This window comes from Nomascus leucogenys, chromosome 19 (assembly GCF_006542625.1).
Source record: "Nomascus leucogenys isolate Asia chromosome 19, Asia_NLE_v1, whole genome shotgun sequence".
In the NCBI taxonomy this organism is placed as follows: Eukaryota; Metazoa; Chordata; class Mammalia; order Primates; family Hylobatidae; genus Nomascus; species Nomascus leucogenys.
The window spans coordinates 26,973,666-26,991,936 of record NC_044399.1 but is presented as its reverse complement, the minus strand read 5'-3'; the positions used below and the strand labels follow the sequence as shown (position 1 = coordinate 26,991,936).

The 18,271-nt window shown below is 50.5% G+C and overlaps 3 protein-coding genes across 11 annotated transcripts in view; 1 reads left to right on the top strand and 2 right to left on the bottom strand.

Annotated features, from left to right (window-relative positions):
* IFT172 (intraflagellar transport 172) overlaps nt 1–1,770 on the top strand; it is a 43,958-nt gene extending 42,188 nt beyond the window's left edge. For 2 of the 3 annotated variants that reach the window (XR_004027109.1, XM_030800793.1), the window contains exons 44-48: nt 148–207; nt 293–391; nt 691–844; nt 1,032–1,123; nt 1,622–1,770. Coding sequence is in view for 2 of the 3 variants with exons in the window: in XM_030800793.1 (XP_030656653.1) it covers nt 148–207; nt 293–391; nt 691–844; nt 1,032–1,123; nt 1,622–1,711 (495 nt within the window). In the remaining variant the exon portion in view is untranslated. The remainder of the gene's footprint in view (nt 1–147; nt 208–292; nt 392–690; nt 845–1,031; nt 1,124–1,621) is intronic. The other variant, XM_030800794.1, reaches the window with a different exon arrangement.
* A 75-nt stretch (nt 1,771–1,845) lies between these two features.
* On the bottom strand, nt 1,846–3,784 carry KRTCAP3 (keratinocyte associated protein 3). Of its 6 annotated transcripts, none has more exons than XM_030800804.1 (6): nt 3,382–3,784; nt 3,243–3,302; nt 2,860–3,066; nt 2,608–2,742; nt 2,081–2,193; nt 1,846–1,956 (listed from the first exon to the last, which is right to left on the bottom strand). In XM_030800804.1, exons 1-5 carry the CDS (start codon nt 3,538–3,540, stop codon nt 2,086–2,088), a joined length of 669 nt encoding a protein of 222 aa, XP_030656664.1. In that variant the 5' UTR covers nt 3,541–3,784; the 3' UTR covers nt 1,846–1,956; nt 2,081–2,085. The 6 variants fall into 6 exon arrangements, with proteins under 6 accessions (XP_030656664.1, XP_030656665.1, XP_030656661.1 ...); XM_030800805.1 differs by having other exon boundaries at nt 1,846–1,953; XM_030800801.1 differs by having other exon boundaries at nt 2,608–3,066.
* Nucleotides 3,785–3,886: 102 nt separating this feature from the next.
* On the bottom strand, nt 3,887–17,826 carry NRBP1 (nuclear receptor binding protein 1). 2 transcript variants are annotated; one of them, XM_030800798.1, is made up of 19 exons: nt 17,689–17,826; nt 12,952–13,181; nt 12,640–12,762; nt 12,344–12,445; nt 11,566–11,655; nt 11,364–11,404; nt 10,899–10,993; nt 10,379–10,402; nt 9,288–9,371; nt 9,019–9,077; nt 8,762–8,860; nt 6,217–6,349; nt 5,624–5,729; nt 5,429–5,479; nt 5,190–5,325; nt 4,950–5,003; nt 4,796–4,859; nt 4,508–4,563; nt 3,887–4,422 (listed from the first exon to the last, which is right to left on the bottom strand). In XM_030800798.1, exons 2-19 carry the CDS (start codon nt 13,159–13,161, stop codon nt 4,318–4,320), a joined length of 1,632 nt encoding a protein of 543 aa, XP_030656658.1. In that variant the 5' UTR covers nt 13,162–13,181; nt 17,689–17,826; the 3' UTR covers nt 3,887–4,317. The 2 variants fall into 2 exon arrangements, with proteins under 2 accessions (XP_030656658.1, XP_030656659.1); XM_030800799.1 differs by lacking the exon at nt 10,379–10,402.
* Between the last annotated feature and the right edge of the window lie 445 nt (nt 17,827–18,271).

The following is an 18,271-nucleotide window of genomic DNA, read 5'->3' as shown; positions in this document are numbered from 1 at the left end:
CCTCCTATGTCTTCCTGGATTTTTCTCCCTGGATCCCAGAGAAATAGCATTCAAGCCCAGCTTGCTCACTCCCATTTGCATCTGGATCCCAGAGAAGTAGCATTCAAACCCAGCTTGTTCACTCCCATTTGCAACTCTTCTCTGCAGGCAGTTGGCTGGGAGAACATGGCACTTATCTTCCTCAATCACTTTTTGGACCTGACCAATGTGAGTAGGGAAGCTGTGCCCCGAGGGTGGCGGTTTTTGCCGGTCGCAAGCTGTGCCTAGCTCATGGTTGCCCACTCTACTGCAGGCAATCGAGGAAGGGACTCTAGATGGCCTTGACCACTCTGATTTTCAGGATACAGACATTCCCTTTGAGGTGCCACTCCCAGCCAAGCAGCATGTACCGGTAAGGGCCCAGGGTTGGAAAACGGGAAGGCCTCACCAGTGTGAGTGCCTTGAGGAGGGAGAACATCTTTGTGCTGCCATCTTTGGAAGGACCTCAGCCCTCACTGTTCTTTCAGTGAAAGTAGAAGCAAAGTAGAAAGAAAAGGCTGTGACTGCATCCCCCAATCCAAGGAGGATTTGTGGCTAAAAGCTGGTATACAGGATGAGGGCTTAGCAAACGCCCTCCTCACCCATCCACCCTAACTTGCCCTGCCCTGCCCTGCCCTGTGTGAAGCTACCATTCCCTCTTGTCCTTTCCAGGAGGCTGAGAGAGAAGAGGTTCGAGACTGGGTGCTTACAGTCTCCATGGACCAGCGGCTGGAGCAGGTTCTGCCTCGGGATGAGCGTGGCGCCTACGAGGCCTCCCTAGTGGCAGCAAGCACTGGGGTTCGAGCCCTGCCCTGCCTTATTACAGGTATAGAAGCCTACAGCACCCCAGATCCTGTGGTGGGTGGAAAGCAGCAGGATCAATACACTTAATTTTACTACGATTCAGTAAAGGGTACAAAAGACAGGACCGTGCTTTCTACTCCCCAGGCCGCTCCTCATTTTTCCCTCAATCTCTCTCAAACCCCAGTTCATCATTTTTTCTTCCTCCACAGGATACCCCATTCTGAGGAACAAAATTGAATTTAAGCGGCCAGGGAAGGCTGCTAACAAGGACAACTGGAATAAATTCCTTACGGCCATCAAGGTTAGAGAGGGGGACTTGAAGAATGAAGGCAGAGGGCAGCACTAAAAAAAGAAGAAAAACAAGTCTGGGTGCAGTGGCTCACACCTGTAATCCCAGCACTTTGGGAGGCCAAGGCGGGCAGATCACCTGAGGTCAGGAGTTTGAGACCAGCCTGGCCGACATGGTTAAAACCTCGTCTCTACTAAAAATACAAAAATTAGCCGGGCGTGGTGGCGTGCACCTGTAATCTCAGCTACTCAGGAGGCTGAGGCAGGAGAATCGCTTAAACCCGAGAGGCGGAGGTTGCAGTGAGCTGAGATTGTGCCACTGCACTCCAGCCTGGGCAACAAAGCAAGACTTTGTCTCAAAACAAACAAACAAACAAAAAAACCCACATACACACTAGAAAGATGGGTGGGATTACAGGAAGGCAGATGCAGACCCTGAAGCCTGCAATGGAGCTGATTTTCTATTTCCAGTACTAACAAATTCCTATCATGTTCTTCCATTTGCTCACAGACCTCCCACAGCCCAGTGTGCCAGGACGTGCTGAAATTCATCAGTCAGTGGTGTGGAGGGCTCCCCAGCACCAGCTTTTCCTTTCAGTAGTCGGTAGAGCTGAGGAAGAGTTAGGGCCTCTCCCTCATTAAAGTTTTGTCAATAATTGAGACCACTGTATTCTTTGGTCAAAGTCACTCCCAACACCACACAGTGCCTTTTCCCCAAAAGGAATCATAATCACGTAGAAGAAAAGAGAAGTTACTTTATTACAATTTGTTATCTCATCCTGAGGTCAAGGCCCCTTGCTTAGTGGGAAAAAAACCCTTTAGGACTGAGTCTCGGAACAGCACCTGCTGGACAGAGGGGAGAACCAACCCAGGTCAGAGGGGAAAGCAGTATGGCAAGACCTAGACCCAGTTCTAAGAGCACTTCCCTGCCCCCACTCTTACCCGGGCCACTACCTTCAAGGCCCATTACCTGTCCTAAACCCAACTTCTCTGTGATGCCCGGATTTCTTGATTTTGATCCAGTAGCTGCTCATTTTCCTGCCTTTTACATTGAGGAGATTCAAGCTCTGTCATTTCCTCTAGCTGCAGAAGAAGGTGGAGTTAGACACCCTCGCCCTGAATGATAGGTCAGCATCTTTTTTTTGTTTTGTTTTTTGTGGCGGAGCCTCGCTCTGTCGCCCAGGCTGGAGTGCAGTGGCGATCTCGGCTCACTGCAACCTCCGCCTTCCGGGTTCAAGCGATTCTCCTGCTTCAGCCTTCCAAGTAGCTGGGATTACAGGCACCCGCCACCCCACCTAATTTTTTGTATTTTTAGTAGAGGCAAGGTTTCACCATGTTGGCCAGGCTGGTCTCAAACTCCTGACCTCAAGTGATCCGCCTGCCTCAGCCTCCCAAAGTGCTGGGATTACAGGTGTGAGCCTCTGCACCCGGCCGGTCAGCATCTTTTCAACACAGCCAGTCTCTGTGGAATGAACCCTTCCTGTTCACCTTCCTTACCTGCCCCTGAAGTCCGTCCTTCCTGCAGGGCCCAACTCCACGTAGAGTGAATGCAGCCACACAGCAGTAACCAGATAGAGCAGCCTCCCCTGCAGACATGAGCAAAGAAGGGATCCAGAGAGCCAAGGCTGTATCCTGAAAAGCAAGAAGGATGGGGAGTAGGAGGGAGTAGGGCAAGTGCAGCAAATAGGGGAAATTAAAAGGGCAGGACCAAGGCTTTGTAGACCACAAGAAGGAAGAGAATGTGCTCACATAGATTCTTGTGGGGTCAAAGGGGCAGTCAGTATGTCCCGGCCCCTCATCCAGTGGTACCAGAGGATCCAGCAGTCCTGGGTGGCAGTCAGCAATAAGGCGGCGGCCACCGTTGGCCACAGTGAGTGACACAGCAAGCAGGAGGCCCAGGGAGCAGGCAGCGGACAAGAGCAGGTTCACCAGAGCTAGTGCCAGCAGGGCCCAGTGCTGGCAGGGACAGGAGATCAGGGTGAGCAGCCTGGGCCTGGCTGACTCTCTCAGTCACTAGACACGCAGTTTCTCTATTTGAGGCTCCTCCAATCTATTGAAAGACCAAGCTCAGTCAGCCCCCATTTCCCTGACTCAAGCCTACTCGTTAAAAGCTCCAGGAAGTCCCTTCTCACCAGTGGAGAGCGAAGAAGGTTCCTGGACGCCAGGAGGGCCACAAGTCCCACGGAAATGCTCTGTGGAAGACACAAAGCCTTTGGCCTGCTGGGCTCTCCGGGCGCCCGGCCCCCGCCCCGGGTCGCCTGCCGCGCTCACCAGCAGCCCCGAACCGACGGAGATGACATTGGCCACGGTGTACTCCGGCGTGACAGCGCCGCGGGGATTGGCCACGTGCCGCAGGACAGTGCCGTGCAGCACGGCCCCCAGCAGCAGGTTCACGTGGCCCACCAGGATCAGCGCGAGGCCCACACGCATCAGCCGCCGCGGCCCCCGGGCGGCGTCTGCAAAGCACGGGAGAGGGCAGGGTTGAGTCAGGCGGGGAGGGGAGAGGCGGCTCGCGGTGGGTTAACCGCGGGCAGTAGGACGGGCCAAGGGTGGCCCCAGGGGAAGGAGACTAGACGCCAGGGCCCGGAAGTTACCGAAAGCGCAGAGACTGCAGCGCCTCATCCCGTCCGCCCCGCCAGCCGCAGGGCCGCTCTACCTGGGCCCGGCCCCGCCCCAACCTGGGCCCCGCCTCCGTCCCGTGTCCCCCCTCCCACCTGGGCCCCGCCTCCGCCCCGGGCCCGCTCCCCCTGGCGGGAAGGGCGCGAACACACGACGCTTTTAGCAAAAAGTAGACTTTTATTACAGCAGCAACTGAGGCGAATCGAATGGCCCCCCAGGGCCACCACTGCAGCACCACCTTTCTCTCCCGCCCCGGCCGCCCCAGCGGGATTGTAGAATTCGGCTCCCCTAGTGCCCGTGGGCCTCCTTTCCACACAGGCTGGGCGGGAGCCGGCAGATCAGCGACTAGCCCCCAACTAGAAGGCCCAGGCCCACGTCTGTGCAAAACAAGTAAACAAAGTGCAGAGGGGAGGAAGAGAGGGGAGGGAGAGGATGATGCTCAGAACCAGGGAGCCCCCTCAGCCCTCCTGAATAATAAAGGAGGGAAGGGGCTTCACAGGGTAATACTGACTGGGGGGAAGGGACAGGAGGGCTGCAGCACGTCCAGGGACAGCCACAGCGCAGATCAGGGCCTGGCCCGAGTGAGCTCTAAGAGGAGACGGTGACAGCGGCTGAGTTGAGGGTATTGTTCCTGGCAAAATTGAACTTGTTCAAGGTCTCTTCTAGCAGAGAAGTCAACCGGCTCTGGTCAGCCTGGGGGAGAAGAGCTCAGTGAGATGGGGGCTGAGAGAAGAGAAGGCATGGGGGCAGCCAGGGCAGATGAAGGCAGAAACCTCACCTCACTAATGAAGCCCAGCTGTACCAGCTCAGCCGCCAACTCGGGGATATTCTCATCTGACAAAGAAACAGGAGGGGGTGAGTACAGTATGGGACTGAGGGACCTGGGGCCCTTCAGACAGCCCCACTAGGGCTAAATTGTCAGATCCACCCACTGCTTTAGGGTCTAAGATAGTCATTCTGTGTGAGTCAATGTGTTACTGCCTTGTCACCTCCCCCACCCCTGAATATGTCCCTAAAAGATAAGGCTCATAGACTCTCCATCCTCTGAGGGAAACGAGAGACTCACTTGGCATCAGGTCACAGCTCAGGTGCCGGTTCAGTTTGTCCTCCAACTTCAGCAGAAGCGTCAGCTGGAGAATAGGACAGTCAGAAAATGAGACTTTTCTTCCCTACCCTCTGGCCACTAGCCCTGCGCAACCCTAGCTAGCCCTGAGCCTTACGTGGTGTTTGACTCCCTCCTCCACCGACTCAATGTTGCACTGCATCAGCACCACCTAGGGAGGGAAGAGAGAGTCACTCTAGAGACCTGTCCGTAAAAAACCCAAAACCTAGACGTCTTTCGAGCCCATAGGACATGGCTGCTAGGGAGCATTTTCTCTAAAGGATAGAGCCTTATTTGAGATGTCCTCTCTCCCTTCCACCACAACCATGGAGACAATCCACACCCACACAGCCCCCACCTTGCGAGTCTCCACCTCAGCTGGTTCAGGTGTTGGAGTCTTGACAGAGGGGGGCACAACAGGTGAAGTCACCTCCTCCTGCTGTGGCTGCTGGGGCCGAGGCAGCCCAAAGGCTGTCAGAGGATAGATCCCATTCCTGGAGGGAGATGAAGACAGGTCACATGGGCTCTGTGAACACCTTAGGATACCCAACCCTGCCTGCTTCCTCAAGAAAGCCTGCCTTCTCACTCTGCTCTCACCTGACATCTTCAAGGAATTTATCTAATTCCAGAGCTGGTGACTGAGAGTACCTGGACGAGAAAAGAGAAAGGAGATGGAGGGAAGGAAACAAGCAAAATAACAAATTCAAGCATTCCCAGAGAATGGACAGTTTATAGAGCCTCAAGAGTGGTAGTGACCAATCTGCCCCTTTCAGACCCTCTCAGTTAACTCACAAAGTCTGAACTGGTTCTCTTCCTGGTCCTGCAGGGATTTCAGCCAGTACGGCACTGGTATCCATGTTTTTGGTGATCTCCTCCAGAGCGTTCTCTGGGATCATGTCTGGAGGGCATGATGGAGTGGGATGTTATGAAGGGATAGTCAGATTAAATGTCATAGAAGGCATGCAGGCAAAGGGGTAAAGAATCCCTTTGGAAGCCTGGCACAGTGGCTCATGCCTGTAATCCCAGCACTTTGGGAAGCCGAGGCAGACAGATCACTTGACGCCAAGAGTTCAAGACCAGCCTGGCCAACATGGCGAAACCCCATCTCTACTAAAAGTACAAAAATTACCCAGGCATGGTGGCACATGCCTGTAATCCCAACTATTCGGGAGGCTAAGGCAGAAGAATAGCTTGAGCCTGGGAGCTGGAGGTTGCAATGAGCTGAGATCAAGCCATTGCACTCCAGCCTGGGAGACAGAGTAAGATTCTGTCTCAAAAAAAAAAAAAGAATCCCTTTGGAAATAGAAGAGGAAAGCAAGCATGCCAGTGATAGTTACAGGGCTCCAGATTGGAAGATTATTCCCCATAGGGCCAAGAGGACTCACGTTGGTGTCCCACAATGCAGTGGGCAGCAAGGAGTTTGAGCGAGGGCACTTCAAACAATGCTGGGTGGAACAGAAGTTCTCTGGCTGTTGGTCTGCGAGCAGGCTCAGACTGCAGGCACTTTTGAATGAACTCCTAGAAAAGAAAACAAGGAACTAGAGCAGGCATCTGGCAAGCCCCCCAATGTGTTCATCTTTATAGCTCTCATTCTACTTAGCACAAGGCTTTGTACATAGCAGGGGCTCAGCACTTACTGAGAAAACAATATATTGACAAATGCACCTGAAAGGGCTTCAAAAACTGTAAGATATTATATGAAAGATACCATCCACTGCCTTTCTGGTTTTAATTATTTTTCTGCTTTCCAACTACAAGCTTTCTTTTTTAATGTTCACACCTTTTTTTTTTTTTTGAGATGGAGTCTCGCTCTGTCGCCCAGGCTGGAGTGCAGTGGCGCAATCTCGGCTCACTGCAACCTCCGCCTCCCGGGTTCACGCCATTCTCCTGCCTCAGCCTCTCCGAGTAGCTGGGACTACAGGCGCCCACCACCATGCCTGGCTAATTTTTTGTATTTTCAGTAGAGACGGTTTCACCGTGTTAGCCAGGATGGTCTCAATCTCCTGACCTCGTGATCCACCCGCCTCAGCCTCCCAAAGTGCTGGTATTACAAGTGTGAGACACCGCGCCCAGCCCCACACTTTCTTTTTCCTTAGTTTCTACCTCTCTGCTTTATTAGCCAACTCACTGCCTATCTTCTTTTCTAAATCTTGCCAAATTTAGCTTCTCTCTTCCCAAACTTACCCAATGTGATCAATATTCACCATCTTTTTTATTTCACAAGCCTAGTATCACAATTTCCTTTGCCCACAATCACTGAATTCACCGAATTTCCCAGGATTCCTCTAACCATTCTGCCTTATTTTCTTTCTTTTTCCTGAGACAGGGTCTTGCTGTGCCACCCAGGCTGGAGTGGCACGATCACAGCTCACTGCTGCCTCAACCTCCTGGGCTCAAGCAATCCTCCCACTTCAGCTTCCAGAGTAGCTGGGACCACAGGCATGTGCCACCATACCCAGATAATTTTTATTTTTTATTTTTCATAGAGATAGGGTTTTGTCACGTTGCCCAGGCTAGTCTCGAACTCCTGAGCTCAAGTGATCCTCCCACCTCAGCCTCCAAAAGTGCTGGGATTAAAAGTATGAGCCACCGTGTTCCACCACCGCCTCCTTTTCTACCTCCTGCGCGTCCCATGACAATTAACCTGCTTTCCTGCTTTTAACCTTGAAGGCTAACAAGGTCACACACCTAATCTTTCACTTGAATACTCCACCTCAATGTTGAAGTAGAAACTTACTCCACACTATCCTCCTGACTTCCCACTAGTCTTCTTTTCTCTTCTGTTCCCTACTATACTTATCTAATGAGTTACAAACTGTTCTTGTTTGGACCTTCCTGTCCAGACTCTACTTACTATAGTCTATCAACTGATTCATAACCTTATGTCTTTTACATCTTAGCTCATTATTTCAGGACACCGTCCCTAACTAAAACTGTATAAATATAAAATCCCAAACAACTGGTTTAATTTAAATTGACTGATGTGCTTAAAAATATAAAAATGGCTGTCTGAGAGTATACAGCAATTGCCTGAAGTAACCATCAAATTAATTTACCTCCATGTAGACACATAAATTAACACACATTTTTTTCTTTTCTTTTTTTTTTTTTTTTTTTTGAGACAGTCTCGCCCTCTTGCCCAGGCTGGAGTGCAGTGGCCCAATCTCAGCTCACTGTAACCTCCGCTTCCCGGGTTCAAGTGTTTCTCTTGCCTCAGCCTCCCGAGTAGGTGGGACTACAGGCCCACACCACCATGCCCAGCTAATTTTTCTATTTTTAGTAGAGACAGGGTTTCACCATGTTGGCCAGGCTGGTCTCAAACCCCTGACCTCAAGTGATCCACCCGCCTCAGCCTCTCAAAGTGCTGGGATTACAGGTGTGAGCCACTGCGCCCAGCCAACACACAACTTTTTTTTTTTTCTGAGGGAGTCTCGCTCTGTCGCCCAGGCTGGAGTGCAATGGCGTGATCTCAGCTCATCGCAAGCTCTGCCTCCCGGGTTCACGCCATTCTCCTGCCTCAGCCTCCCGAGTAGCTGCGACTACAGGCGCCCGTCACCACGCCTGGCTAATTTTTTTGTATTATAGTAGAGATGGGGTTTCACCATGTTAGCCAGGATGGTCTCGATCCCCTGACCTTGTGATCCGCCCACCTCGGCCTCCCAAAGTGCTGGGATTACAGGCGTGAGCCACTGCACCCAGCCTCCAACACACAACTTTTAACCCCAGTATCATCCATCTTAACCCCCTTACCTGTACGTTTCTATGCAAAAACATGGTAGGCACCTCCCAAGAAAATGTTTACAGATTTTTCGTGTCCTTTCTGTTATGTTCCCTAGCTCTTAGGAGCATATGCCCAGTGGGTACAAAGGAAGAAAAACCAGAAGACATTTGAAGGTCAGTTGAGGAGGGAGTGATCCTGAAAATCCTTACCCTCTGTAATGGGTCTTCTAGAAGCTGGATGGCACTGCTGATGGCTTCCTGTGGCACATATGAAGACTCTCCATTGCCCTGAATCTCCAGCACTGCCATCTTCAGTGAGGAAGAATTAAAAAAAAAAAGTAGACACCTAAGAACTTCAGTGCTCCCACAATCACTCCCTCCAAGCCAGCGCCTTACTTGTCCTCCCTCCATTGCCAATTCCATCTTCTCATTTGACCCCTTTCCCCCCTCCCCTCCAGTCTCCTCACCTCCAGTGCACACATGCCGAAGGAGTAGATGTCCACTGCTGTTGTCACATTAGTGACTTCTAGGGAAAACAGAGAAGGCTTTGGTTAATCAGAGGATTGGGGGCTAGGGTTGGCAGGAATGCCTTAGAAAAAAAAAAAAAGAAAAGAAAAATATTTTGTATGCAGGTAGAGAAGGCCTAGAAGTTTCAGTTATATTGCCTCTGTACCTCAAGTTATAAGGTGCAAAAGCAGGGGGATGAGGACAGGGCAGAGAAAGCAGGAAGGCTCACCTCCATACTCTGGTGCAAAGAAGTGTAGATTCTTCTGCTCTTCTCGACAAGTCTTCACATGATTGTTGATAGTGTCAGGAGCCACTGGGAGTAGGGGAGACACCCACAATCTGACCACCATCAACGAAGAATAGTCTCACTCCAGAGAGAGGCCCCAAAAGCCAAATTCTCTCCTGAAGTCTCCTTTCTGATGACCCTCAACAGTCATAAACATATTCCCTTTCCTGTCCTGAACTACAGACCACACATGGATGCCACCTACCTCCCCTTTCTTAGGCCTACTGCTTCTCATCTAATGTCCCTAACTCAGGAGCAACAAAAGCACCAGACTAAATTAACAGATACACAGGGGCTTCGGGCTGGTCTAGAAGCAATGAAGTTTAAGGAAAAATTTTCACTTGTATCGCGTTCACCTTCCCTAAATCCCAGGTACATCTAATCCCTGCTCACATGAAAATATTTGGTTTTAGTTTTTTCATCCACCTTGCAAATAACATAAAAAAACAGGCAACCCTTCCTAATCTGGGGCAATTGGAGACCTCAGGAACTTGGATAAATAAGGATAAGAAGTATTAACATACAGCTCAGAAGGTAGCCTCCTTCTTACCCACCTTTGCTGAGTGAAACTCAAAAACAGCTCAGAATTGAGCTAATACCCTTGAATCTGTTCCACTTTTAATCCACCAAAACGTTTTAGACTCCTGTTCTACCCCCTTATTCCTCAACACTGCCTGCCACAGGGCTGAACGAGGAACCAGGACCAGGCCCAATTTGGACTCACTCAGATCATAAACAATGACTACAAGTCACAGAGAATCTGGGAGCACAGTATGATCTGGGAACTAGCCTGATGATGAGGGAGAACATGAATCCAGGAGGTAAGTGGCCAGCCAGGCAGAATCCACATGAAACAAGCAGGTTATGGAGGGGCAAGCAGGCGGAGGGCTGGCAGGGCAGAAGCTAAGCAGGCATAATTAGGCAGGGAAGATAGGGGAAGAGGGTTTGCTCCCACGACTGCATGCACTGGGCAGCCGCCAAGGGAGCAGAGGGAGCACAAACAGAGCCCCAAGTGGGGCAGAGGGAGCTCTCACCATTAGCAAAAATCCTATGAAAGACTGTTGGGAACAGAGCAGCCCGTAAGCGGGAGGGAGGAAAACAGAGAAAAGTTGTGAGCGATGGAGCAGCCAAGCCCCAGACAAATGGACACACAAATACCACACAGACACAGCACACAGAAATGTTGTACACTGCACACAAATACATAGCAAATGAAAGCACTCACAGCAGGCACAGCCTGGAACCTCCTCTGGCAGGGTCTGGCCCCAGGATTCAAATCAAATCTCAAACCCATCTCTTGCCCTTTCCCAGCCTCCTATCAGTATCTCTGTATTAACCCCAATTTTCCCTTCAAAAAGGTGTAAGATTATATATCCTACCCCCTCTCCACTAATTAACTGGCCTCTCCTATGAATTACCCCTAGCAAGGTCCTTTCTCTTCTCACCAGCCCACACCTCAGAATTTTGCTCTGTTATCCCCCATTCCTTTCATCTTACCCCCATGGTTCCCAAATTCCCGAGGCTCCCCTGCCCAGAACCTCTCCCTCCCCTCACCAGAGCCAATCTTGATGAGTCCGTTGTGCTGGATGAAGATGGTGTCACAGGTCAGGTTCCCATGGATGATAGGGGGGTCACAGGAGTGCAGGTAGCTGTGGGGGCACTGGGCTGTTAGAGGGGCCACTGGGAAATTAAGGGCAGGGGGAACCCAAGGGTTAAGAGGAGCAAGGGCCAGGTCTCCTGCTGGTCACCATAAAGATAATCCCCACACTCTGAATCTCCATTATGCCTGATGATTTAAATAGCTGGATAAGCACTAGGAGAAAGAGGTAGGAGGTAAGTGTCGTGGTTAGGGCATTAGGATGCACCCTTTAAAAGACCCGTAGGGGGCCTAATCTTGACAGTATATGATTCGAAGAAAGTGGGGAGAGGCAGAATAGAACAGAAGAGTAGTGCCCTGAAATCTGTTTGGAGTAACTACATCAGGAAATATGGGTAAGAAACTAACCAGGTACTACTTACCTTAGGGCAGAGAGGATTTGTGTGCACCAACGCTTCCATGCCTGGAACAAAGTTTGATCCAAGGGTCAGCAGTAATTCCCTCTCTTAACTCTCTCCCACTAGCTCCTTCCATCCCTTCCTGATCAGCTTCATTATTAACATAGTCATTTTTACAACCACCCCCAAAAACCAGCCTAAAACTTTGTCTGCTCTCCTTCTATACCTTTTCATTCATGGTCTTGTGGTTCTTTTTGGTCTTCTTCAGAAATTGCTTCAGACTCCCAGATGACATGTATTCTGTGATAAAAATGACCTGGGGAGGCAAAGCACTTACTAAAAGGCCGTATAGTAGAAATGATCCCTTCCCTTGTAACATATTTTAAATTTGAAAGTTTGTTAAAATTTCTCTCCTTTTGTTCTTAGCTTTACTTACCTAGACTAAATAGGGCAATGAAAACCATTTTTTTTTTTTTTTTTTTTGAGACGGAGTCTCGCTCTGTCACCCAGGCTGGAGTGCAGTGGCGCGATCTCGGCTCACTGCAAGCTCCGCCTCCCAGGTTCACGCCATTCTCCTGCCTCAGCCTCTCCGAGTAGCTGGGACTACAGGCGCCCACCACCACGCCCGACTAATTTTTTTTTGTATTTTTAGTAGAGACGGGGTTTCACCGTGGTCTCGATCTCCTGACCTGGTGATCCGCCTGCCTTGGCCTCCCAAAGTGCTGGGATTACAAGCGTGAGCCACCGCGCCCGGCCAGTGAAAACTATTAAGCAATAAAAGTTATGGGAAGAAGGAAGCAAAAGTTCACTCATTTTCTGCCCAATCTATAGCCACACAAAAGGCATAGGTGACAACTGAAGCCCTACTCTTATCGCCATTACAGCTGATTCCAGCTCTGTTTCAAAACTACCTTGTTTTAATCTCTGAGTGTAAAAGGGAACAATAATAAATGTAGCTAGTCTCTTTGCAGTAAGTTCAGGAAATATGGGGAAAAAATTCTTACCCTGGCCTTGTTCTCTTTAATGTCAGCCCAATATTTGTGAAACTTAACAATGTTAAGATGCTCCAATTGAATCAGATTATCAAACACAGCACGAACCTTTTCCTGAAAGCAAGGGAGACAGTGGAATAACAGAGTTCACAAATCACTGTAATGATCCTGAGAAGCCATTCCCTATCCCTCCCCAGAAACGATCTAACCCCACCATACTCTCCTCATGGGCAGCTTCCCAACACCAATTCCTTTCTAACATCAGTGTTCCAACATTCCCCAGGCTTCACCTTTTCAGCATCACCTACCTCCTGCAGCTTGTAGTTCTTGCGCTCAGAGAACTGTACCTCATTCCACACAACCTCTACACCTTCCTCTGTATCCATGGCCAGGTATGCACTGTCAATACCTGGTACATTCCGTTGATTCACCTGAGAAGAAATTCATATGAAACACAATTAAACTTATCTCACAAATCCTCCATTTTAACACTCCATATGATCATCTCCTCCTAGCCCCCAACCTATTGAAGTTTGGTAGGCCTCTTTTAAGACTTTGCTTTTCCAGTTCTCACCTTTCCAGAATTCACTCGCCCAAGAGTGACTGTACCATAACCCTACCTCTTCTCGCCTCTTCTGCCAGCGCCCACAGGGCGACTCTTCCAAAATCTCAGACTCATCTTCACTTTCTTCTTCTTCCTCTGGGGAAGCAGCTGAGGTTGTGGAGGTCACAGGAGGTGACACTGATGTCAGGCCAGGAGCTGAAGATGAGGATTCTACCTTTGGTTCTGAGCCACTGCTAAGTACTGTCTGGGACTCCCCCTCCGACATGCTGGAAGGAACACTCAGGCCTGCATTGGTTGGGGCAAATATGGAGGGAGAAGGCAGAGAAAGTCAGGATACATCTGTAAAGATTTGGTAATCCAGGCTGGACGCGGTGGCTCATGCCCGTAATCCCAGCACTTTGGGAGGCTGAGGTGGGCAGATCACCTGAGGTCAGGAGTTCAAGACCAGCCTGATCAACATGGTGAAACCCCATCTCTACTAAAAATACAAAATTAGCTGGGTGTGGTGACGCGTGCCTGTAGTCCTAGCTACTCAGGAGACTGAGGCAGGAGAATTTTTTTGAACCAGGGAGGTGGAGGTTGCAGTGAGCTGAGATCGCGCCACTGCACTCCAGCCTGGGTGACAGAGCAAGACCCCATCTCAAAAAAAAATTTAGCAATCCAGCTGAGCACAGTGGCTCACCCTTGTAATCCCAGCACTTTGAGAAGCCGAGGCAAGAGGTTCATTTGAGGCCAGGTGTTTGAGACCAGCCTGGGCAACAAAGTGAGACCCCATCTTTACAAAAAAAATTTAAAAATTAGCAGGGCAAGGTGGTACACAGCTATAGTCCCAGCTACCCGAGAGGCTGATGATGAGAGAATCACTTGATTGCCCAGGAGTTTGAGGCTGCAGTGAGCTATGATCATGCCATTGGCTAGGCAACAGAGGGAGACCCTGTCTCAACAACAAGAACAAAAAAAGATTTAATAATCCTAATACTTCATCTGCAAATTCAAAAGAAAATAAAACAGGCCAGGCATTTGAGACCAGCCTGGACAACATAACAAGACCCCAGTCTCTACACAAAACTTTTAAAAATTAAAAATAGAAAACACACACCACCTTTGTTTCCTTTAAATCCAAAATCAGAATCAGTCCTAAATACTGAAACATTAACTATTCTCCTCACTCTAGTCTAGAGAAGGGGAGCTATCTTAGTTGAAGATGACCCACCCAGGAATGACAAACACAAGATTTATGGCAGTCTAACCCCACTTAGAGTAAGGTTCAAATCAACAACAAAATCAGGTGCTCCATTCCTTCTTGGCAAATACTCATCCAATAGGCTTCCCTTTGAATCCCCAAGTACACCCTATTTGTACTGTGCTCAAGAATTAAGCTATGTGTGGCTGGGCACAGTGGCTCACGCCTTTAATCCCAACAATTTGGGAGGCCGAGGTAGGTGGATTACCTGAGGTCAGGAGTTCTAGACCAGCCTGACCAACATGGCAAAACCCTGTCTCTACAAAAAATAAAAAAATTAGCTGGGTGTGGTGGCACGCACCTGTAGTCCCGGCTACTCGGGAGGCTGAGGCAGGAGAATCACTTGAACCCGGGAAGCAGAGGTTGCAGTAAGCTGAGATCGTGCCACTGCACTCCAGCTTGGGCAACAGAGTGAGACTCCGTCTCAAAAAATAAAAAAATATAAACTATGTGGGCGCTATTCAGAACAGATGACTCCAGACTCCAAAATGTTTCACTGAGACAGCCTTAAAGCTAGACCTGTAGCACCCTCAGCCAACTTATCCAGCTGAAACACTTGGCTAATTTATCCAGCTAGAACTAATCTTGGCATTCACTATCCATCCCTTCTCTACACAGAACAAGCCCACTAGTCCATGGTGAGGCTACCCTTGGGGCAGATGACTGGCAGTTGTTAGTGACTTCATCCCTGATGACCTCACCTTTCCCGTGATGTGAGTGTGACAAATGGGTATTGGTTAACAACATTTTTTTTCATTCACTCATTTAACAGATGTTTTATTAAGCATTTATTGTGGGCCATGCACTGGGCTAAGCCCTTGAGATACAATAACAAACAAAATAAATGCCCACATTCAAGCAGCCACAAATTCAAGTCAGAGCTAAGACTTTAAGCTTCCAGCTTTCATTTCATTCACATTGCTCAAAGGCTCTGAAGTTTCCATTCTCTGGGGGACTAAATCTGATATAGGTTATTTCTTTTTTGGCAGAGGGGATGGAGTCTCACTCTGTCACCCAGGCTGGAGCGCAGTGGCGCAATCTCGGCTCACTGCAACCTCCGCCTCCCAGGTTCAAGTGATTCTCCTGCCTCAGCCTCCCGAGTAGCTGGGACTACAGGCACATGCCACCACACCCAGCTAATTTTTTGTATTTTTAGTAGAGATGGGGTTTCACTGTGTTAGCCAGGATGGTTTCAATCTCCTGACCTCATGATCCACCCACCTCAGCCTCCCAAAGTGCTGGGATTACAGGTGTGAGGCACCACACCTAGCCTAGGCTATTTCTTACAAGTACAAATAACTCAAGGTACAACTTTTATAGGAAAAAGTATTATACAGCATAACATTTTTTTCAGGGTCATGGGTACTTCAAGAAAAAGAATTCTCAAGAGCTAAATGCCATTAACTTGTACAAAAAGTCTCAAGACAACCACTTAATGTTATTTCATATCTCTAAGAACAAAGACTGTGAAGGAGTTGGAACCTGTGTGTGCTCGGCTCAAGAGAGTTCTCTACAGTATGAAAGAGAGACCCTGGGCCAGGCAAGCTGGCCCATGCCTGTAATCCCAGCACTTTGGGAGATGGTGGCAGGCAGATTGCTTGAGCTCGAGTTTGAAACCAGCCTGGGCAAAAAAAAAATTAAAAAATATACAAAAATTAGCAGGGTGTGGTGGTGCACGTCTGTAATCCCAGTTTATTGAAGAGGCTGAAGCACGAGAATCACTTCAACTCAGGAGGCAGAGGTTGCAGTGAGCCCAGATGGCGCCACTGCACTCCAGCCTGGGTGACAGAGTGAGACTATGACTCAAAAAAAAAAAAAAGAAAAGAAAAAGAAAGTGATATCCTGGAAAGTAAATGTGCTCCTCTAAGTTCAGAAGTCTCCAGTCAACACACCAATCTTTTGAAAAACCCACATTTATTTTTAGAACTCTCTAATGCCCATTTGTGCCCATCTCTGCCCCCAATCTACACTACGTTTAACTCAACTCAGGAGATTTTTATTAGAAGACAGTCTAGTAAATACCAAAGAGCAATAGGCAGTACAGAGGAAATCTGGCAAGATATTCTTTCCCTATGTTATTTTCTAGATCCTGACTTATTCTAGAGAGATTTGCCAGGCGCGCTGGCTCATGCCTGTAATCCCAGCTACTTAGGAGGCTGAAGTGGGAGGATCGCTGGAAAGGGATTTAACCCAGCCAGCCAGGAAAGCTACTATCTGCCTGTTTTAGTAATCTACCAGAAAACTTCTGTTAGAGATCATGTTCCTTCTTCTGAAAAGTAGCTAAGAAAATGGTAAGACACTATCAGTTACTTCCTTGAGCAGCTGCATTCACTGAATGCATCTAGAATCTGAACAACTAAATAAAATTCCCAGCCAGACTACAGTAGGAAATAACAGTAGAATTCTAATACAGGAAAGCGGTAGCCAATGGGCTCCAAAGAAACTTCTGGACCGAGGACACAAACAACTAATCCACAGTAGGGCACCACAGGAGACACAACCCTTCATCAGAGATAGATGCCCTTGGAATTTGCTTATCCCCCCCTTCCTAATTTTTGTGACTTTTTGTCCCTTCCTAATTTTTCCTTCGCAGGCAAAATGAGGGCAGTGCCCAAGATCCTCCAGCACTCCTCCTATTGATGAAGAAACCTCTGCGACACTGGGAGTTTTGCCTCGGAGCCGCTGAGAGGTTTTAAAGAGATCACACATGGAAACGCCCCTATACGCCCATAAGGGGATTCTCCTCGCCGCCTCCAGCCACCCTGAGACATGCAAGTAAGTGTGTTCACTTTGGAGTAATGCAGATCGCCCTGCAAAGTTTTTCCCCGAGACTTTCGTTTATTGGACAGCAGCCCCTCTGCGTGTCAACTCCTCTGCAAGAGCTCGCGGGCCCGGGCCTCTCAGCTGTCCTCACCCTGAGCAGACCAGAGGGCCTCTGAGACCCGCAGCACAGTCCAGTCGGAAATAAAACCGCTCGGGGGAGGAACCTGGCCCCTAGAATTTCACACTCCAACAGGTCGCATGCCCTGCGTCTGGAAGGCAGCCGCGGCCCGCGCGGGCACCAAGGCTGGGGCCCAGGGAGCCAGCGGCGGCCACCTCATCAAAGGCCGGCCCGACAGCGCAGTCAGGGGCGCAGGCCACGCCCCCGCGCAGTCTGCGCGCCGCCCCGCGAGCAGGCCCGGCCAGGCCGCCGAGCTTCCGCAGGCCTCCGGGCCGCAACCGCCGCCCCCGCCCCCGCCCCCGCCCGCCGGGCCCCGCCTCTCTCAGCCGGAGTTCCAAGCGAACGCCAGGGCCTCCCGACCCGCGCCCGCAGAATCCCGGGGCGCCGCCGCCAAGCCAGAGAGGCCAGAGAGGGCTAAGCAACGACTGCGGGGCCGAAGCGGCCCCTCGGCTCCAGCAGGCAGGCCCGATCGGGCCTGGGCTACTGAGTGAGAAGGGCCGCCTTCAGCACCCGCCTGGCGGGTCCCACCGTCCCGGGCCTCGGAGGCCGATCCTTCCGTCCTCTCGCGAACCTCTCCCCCCGGGGCCCTCTTTTCCCTGGGCGCTCACCTCCCGACTCCGCGCCCCGCAGCCTGCGCTTCAGCTCCAGCTCGGGTTCCGGGGCCCCGGATCACAGCGACTCCCTCACAGCTGCGCTCCTCAGCGCAACCGAACTGCGGGCCCCGCCCTCGCGGCGCCCCGACCAACAGATGGGCGGTGCCGCACCGCCGGCAGGTTTCCATTGGGCGACGTTCTGGGTGGGCGGGGCCCGGCCTCCTGGCGTTTGCTGAGGTAGGCTTCCACCCGCTCTTCACCCCTTGCGCCGGTCCAGCGGAGACCTCTCGGAGGGGTCGATGTTTTCGGTCCCAGCTGGGGCTCGTCTCTCTGTCTACCCCACCGCCCGGTCGAGGTGCCCCAGATGGTTCTGCTGGACGCAGGGAGGGCCTCCTACCTCTTCCTGAAGGCGCCATGACAGTTCTAATGCCCGGAAAAGACAAAAGGAGCGAAAGACGTAGCCTGAGTCCGAGAGAAGCGCCCCCACCCCAGCCCCCGCCTGCATTATTTTGGAACGAGACTGGTGTGCAGGACGCCAATTCTCTGGAAAGCTTTTAAAAATTACCTAACACTGAAAATTAGTGGTTAACTCTTGGTG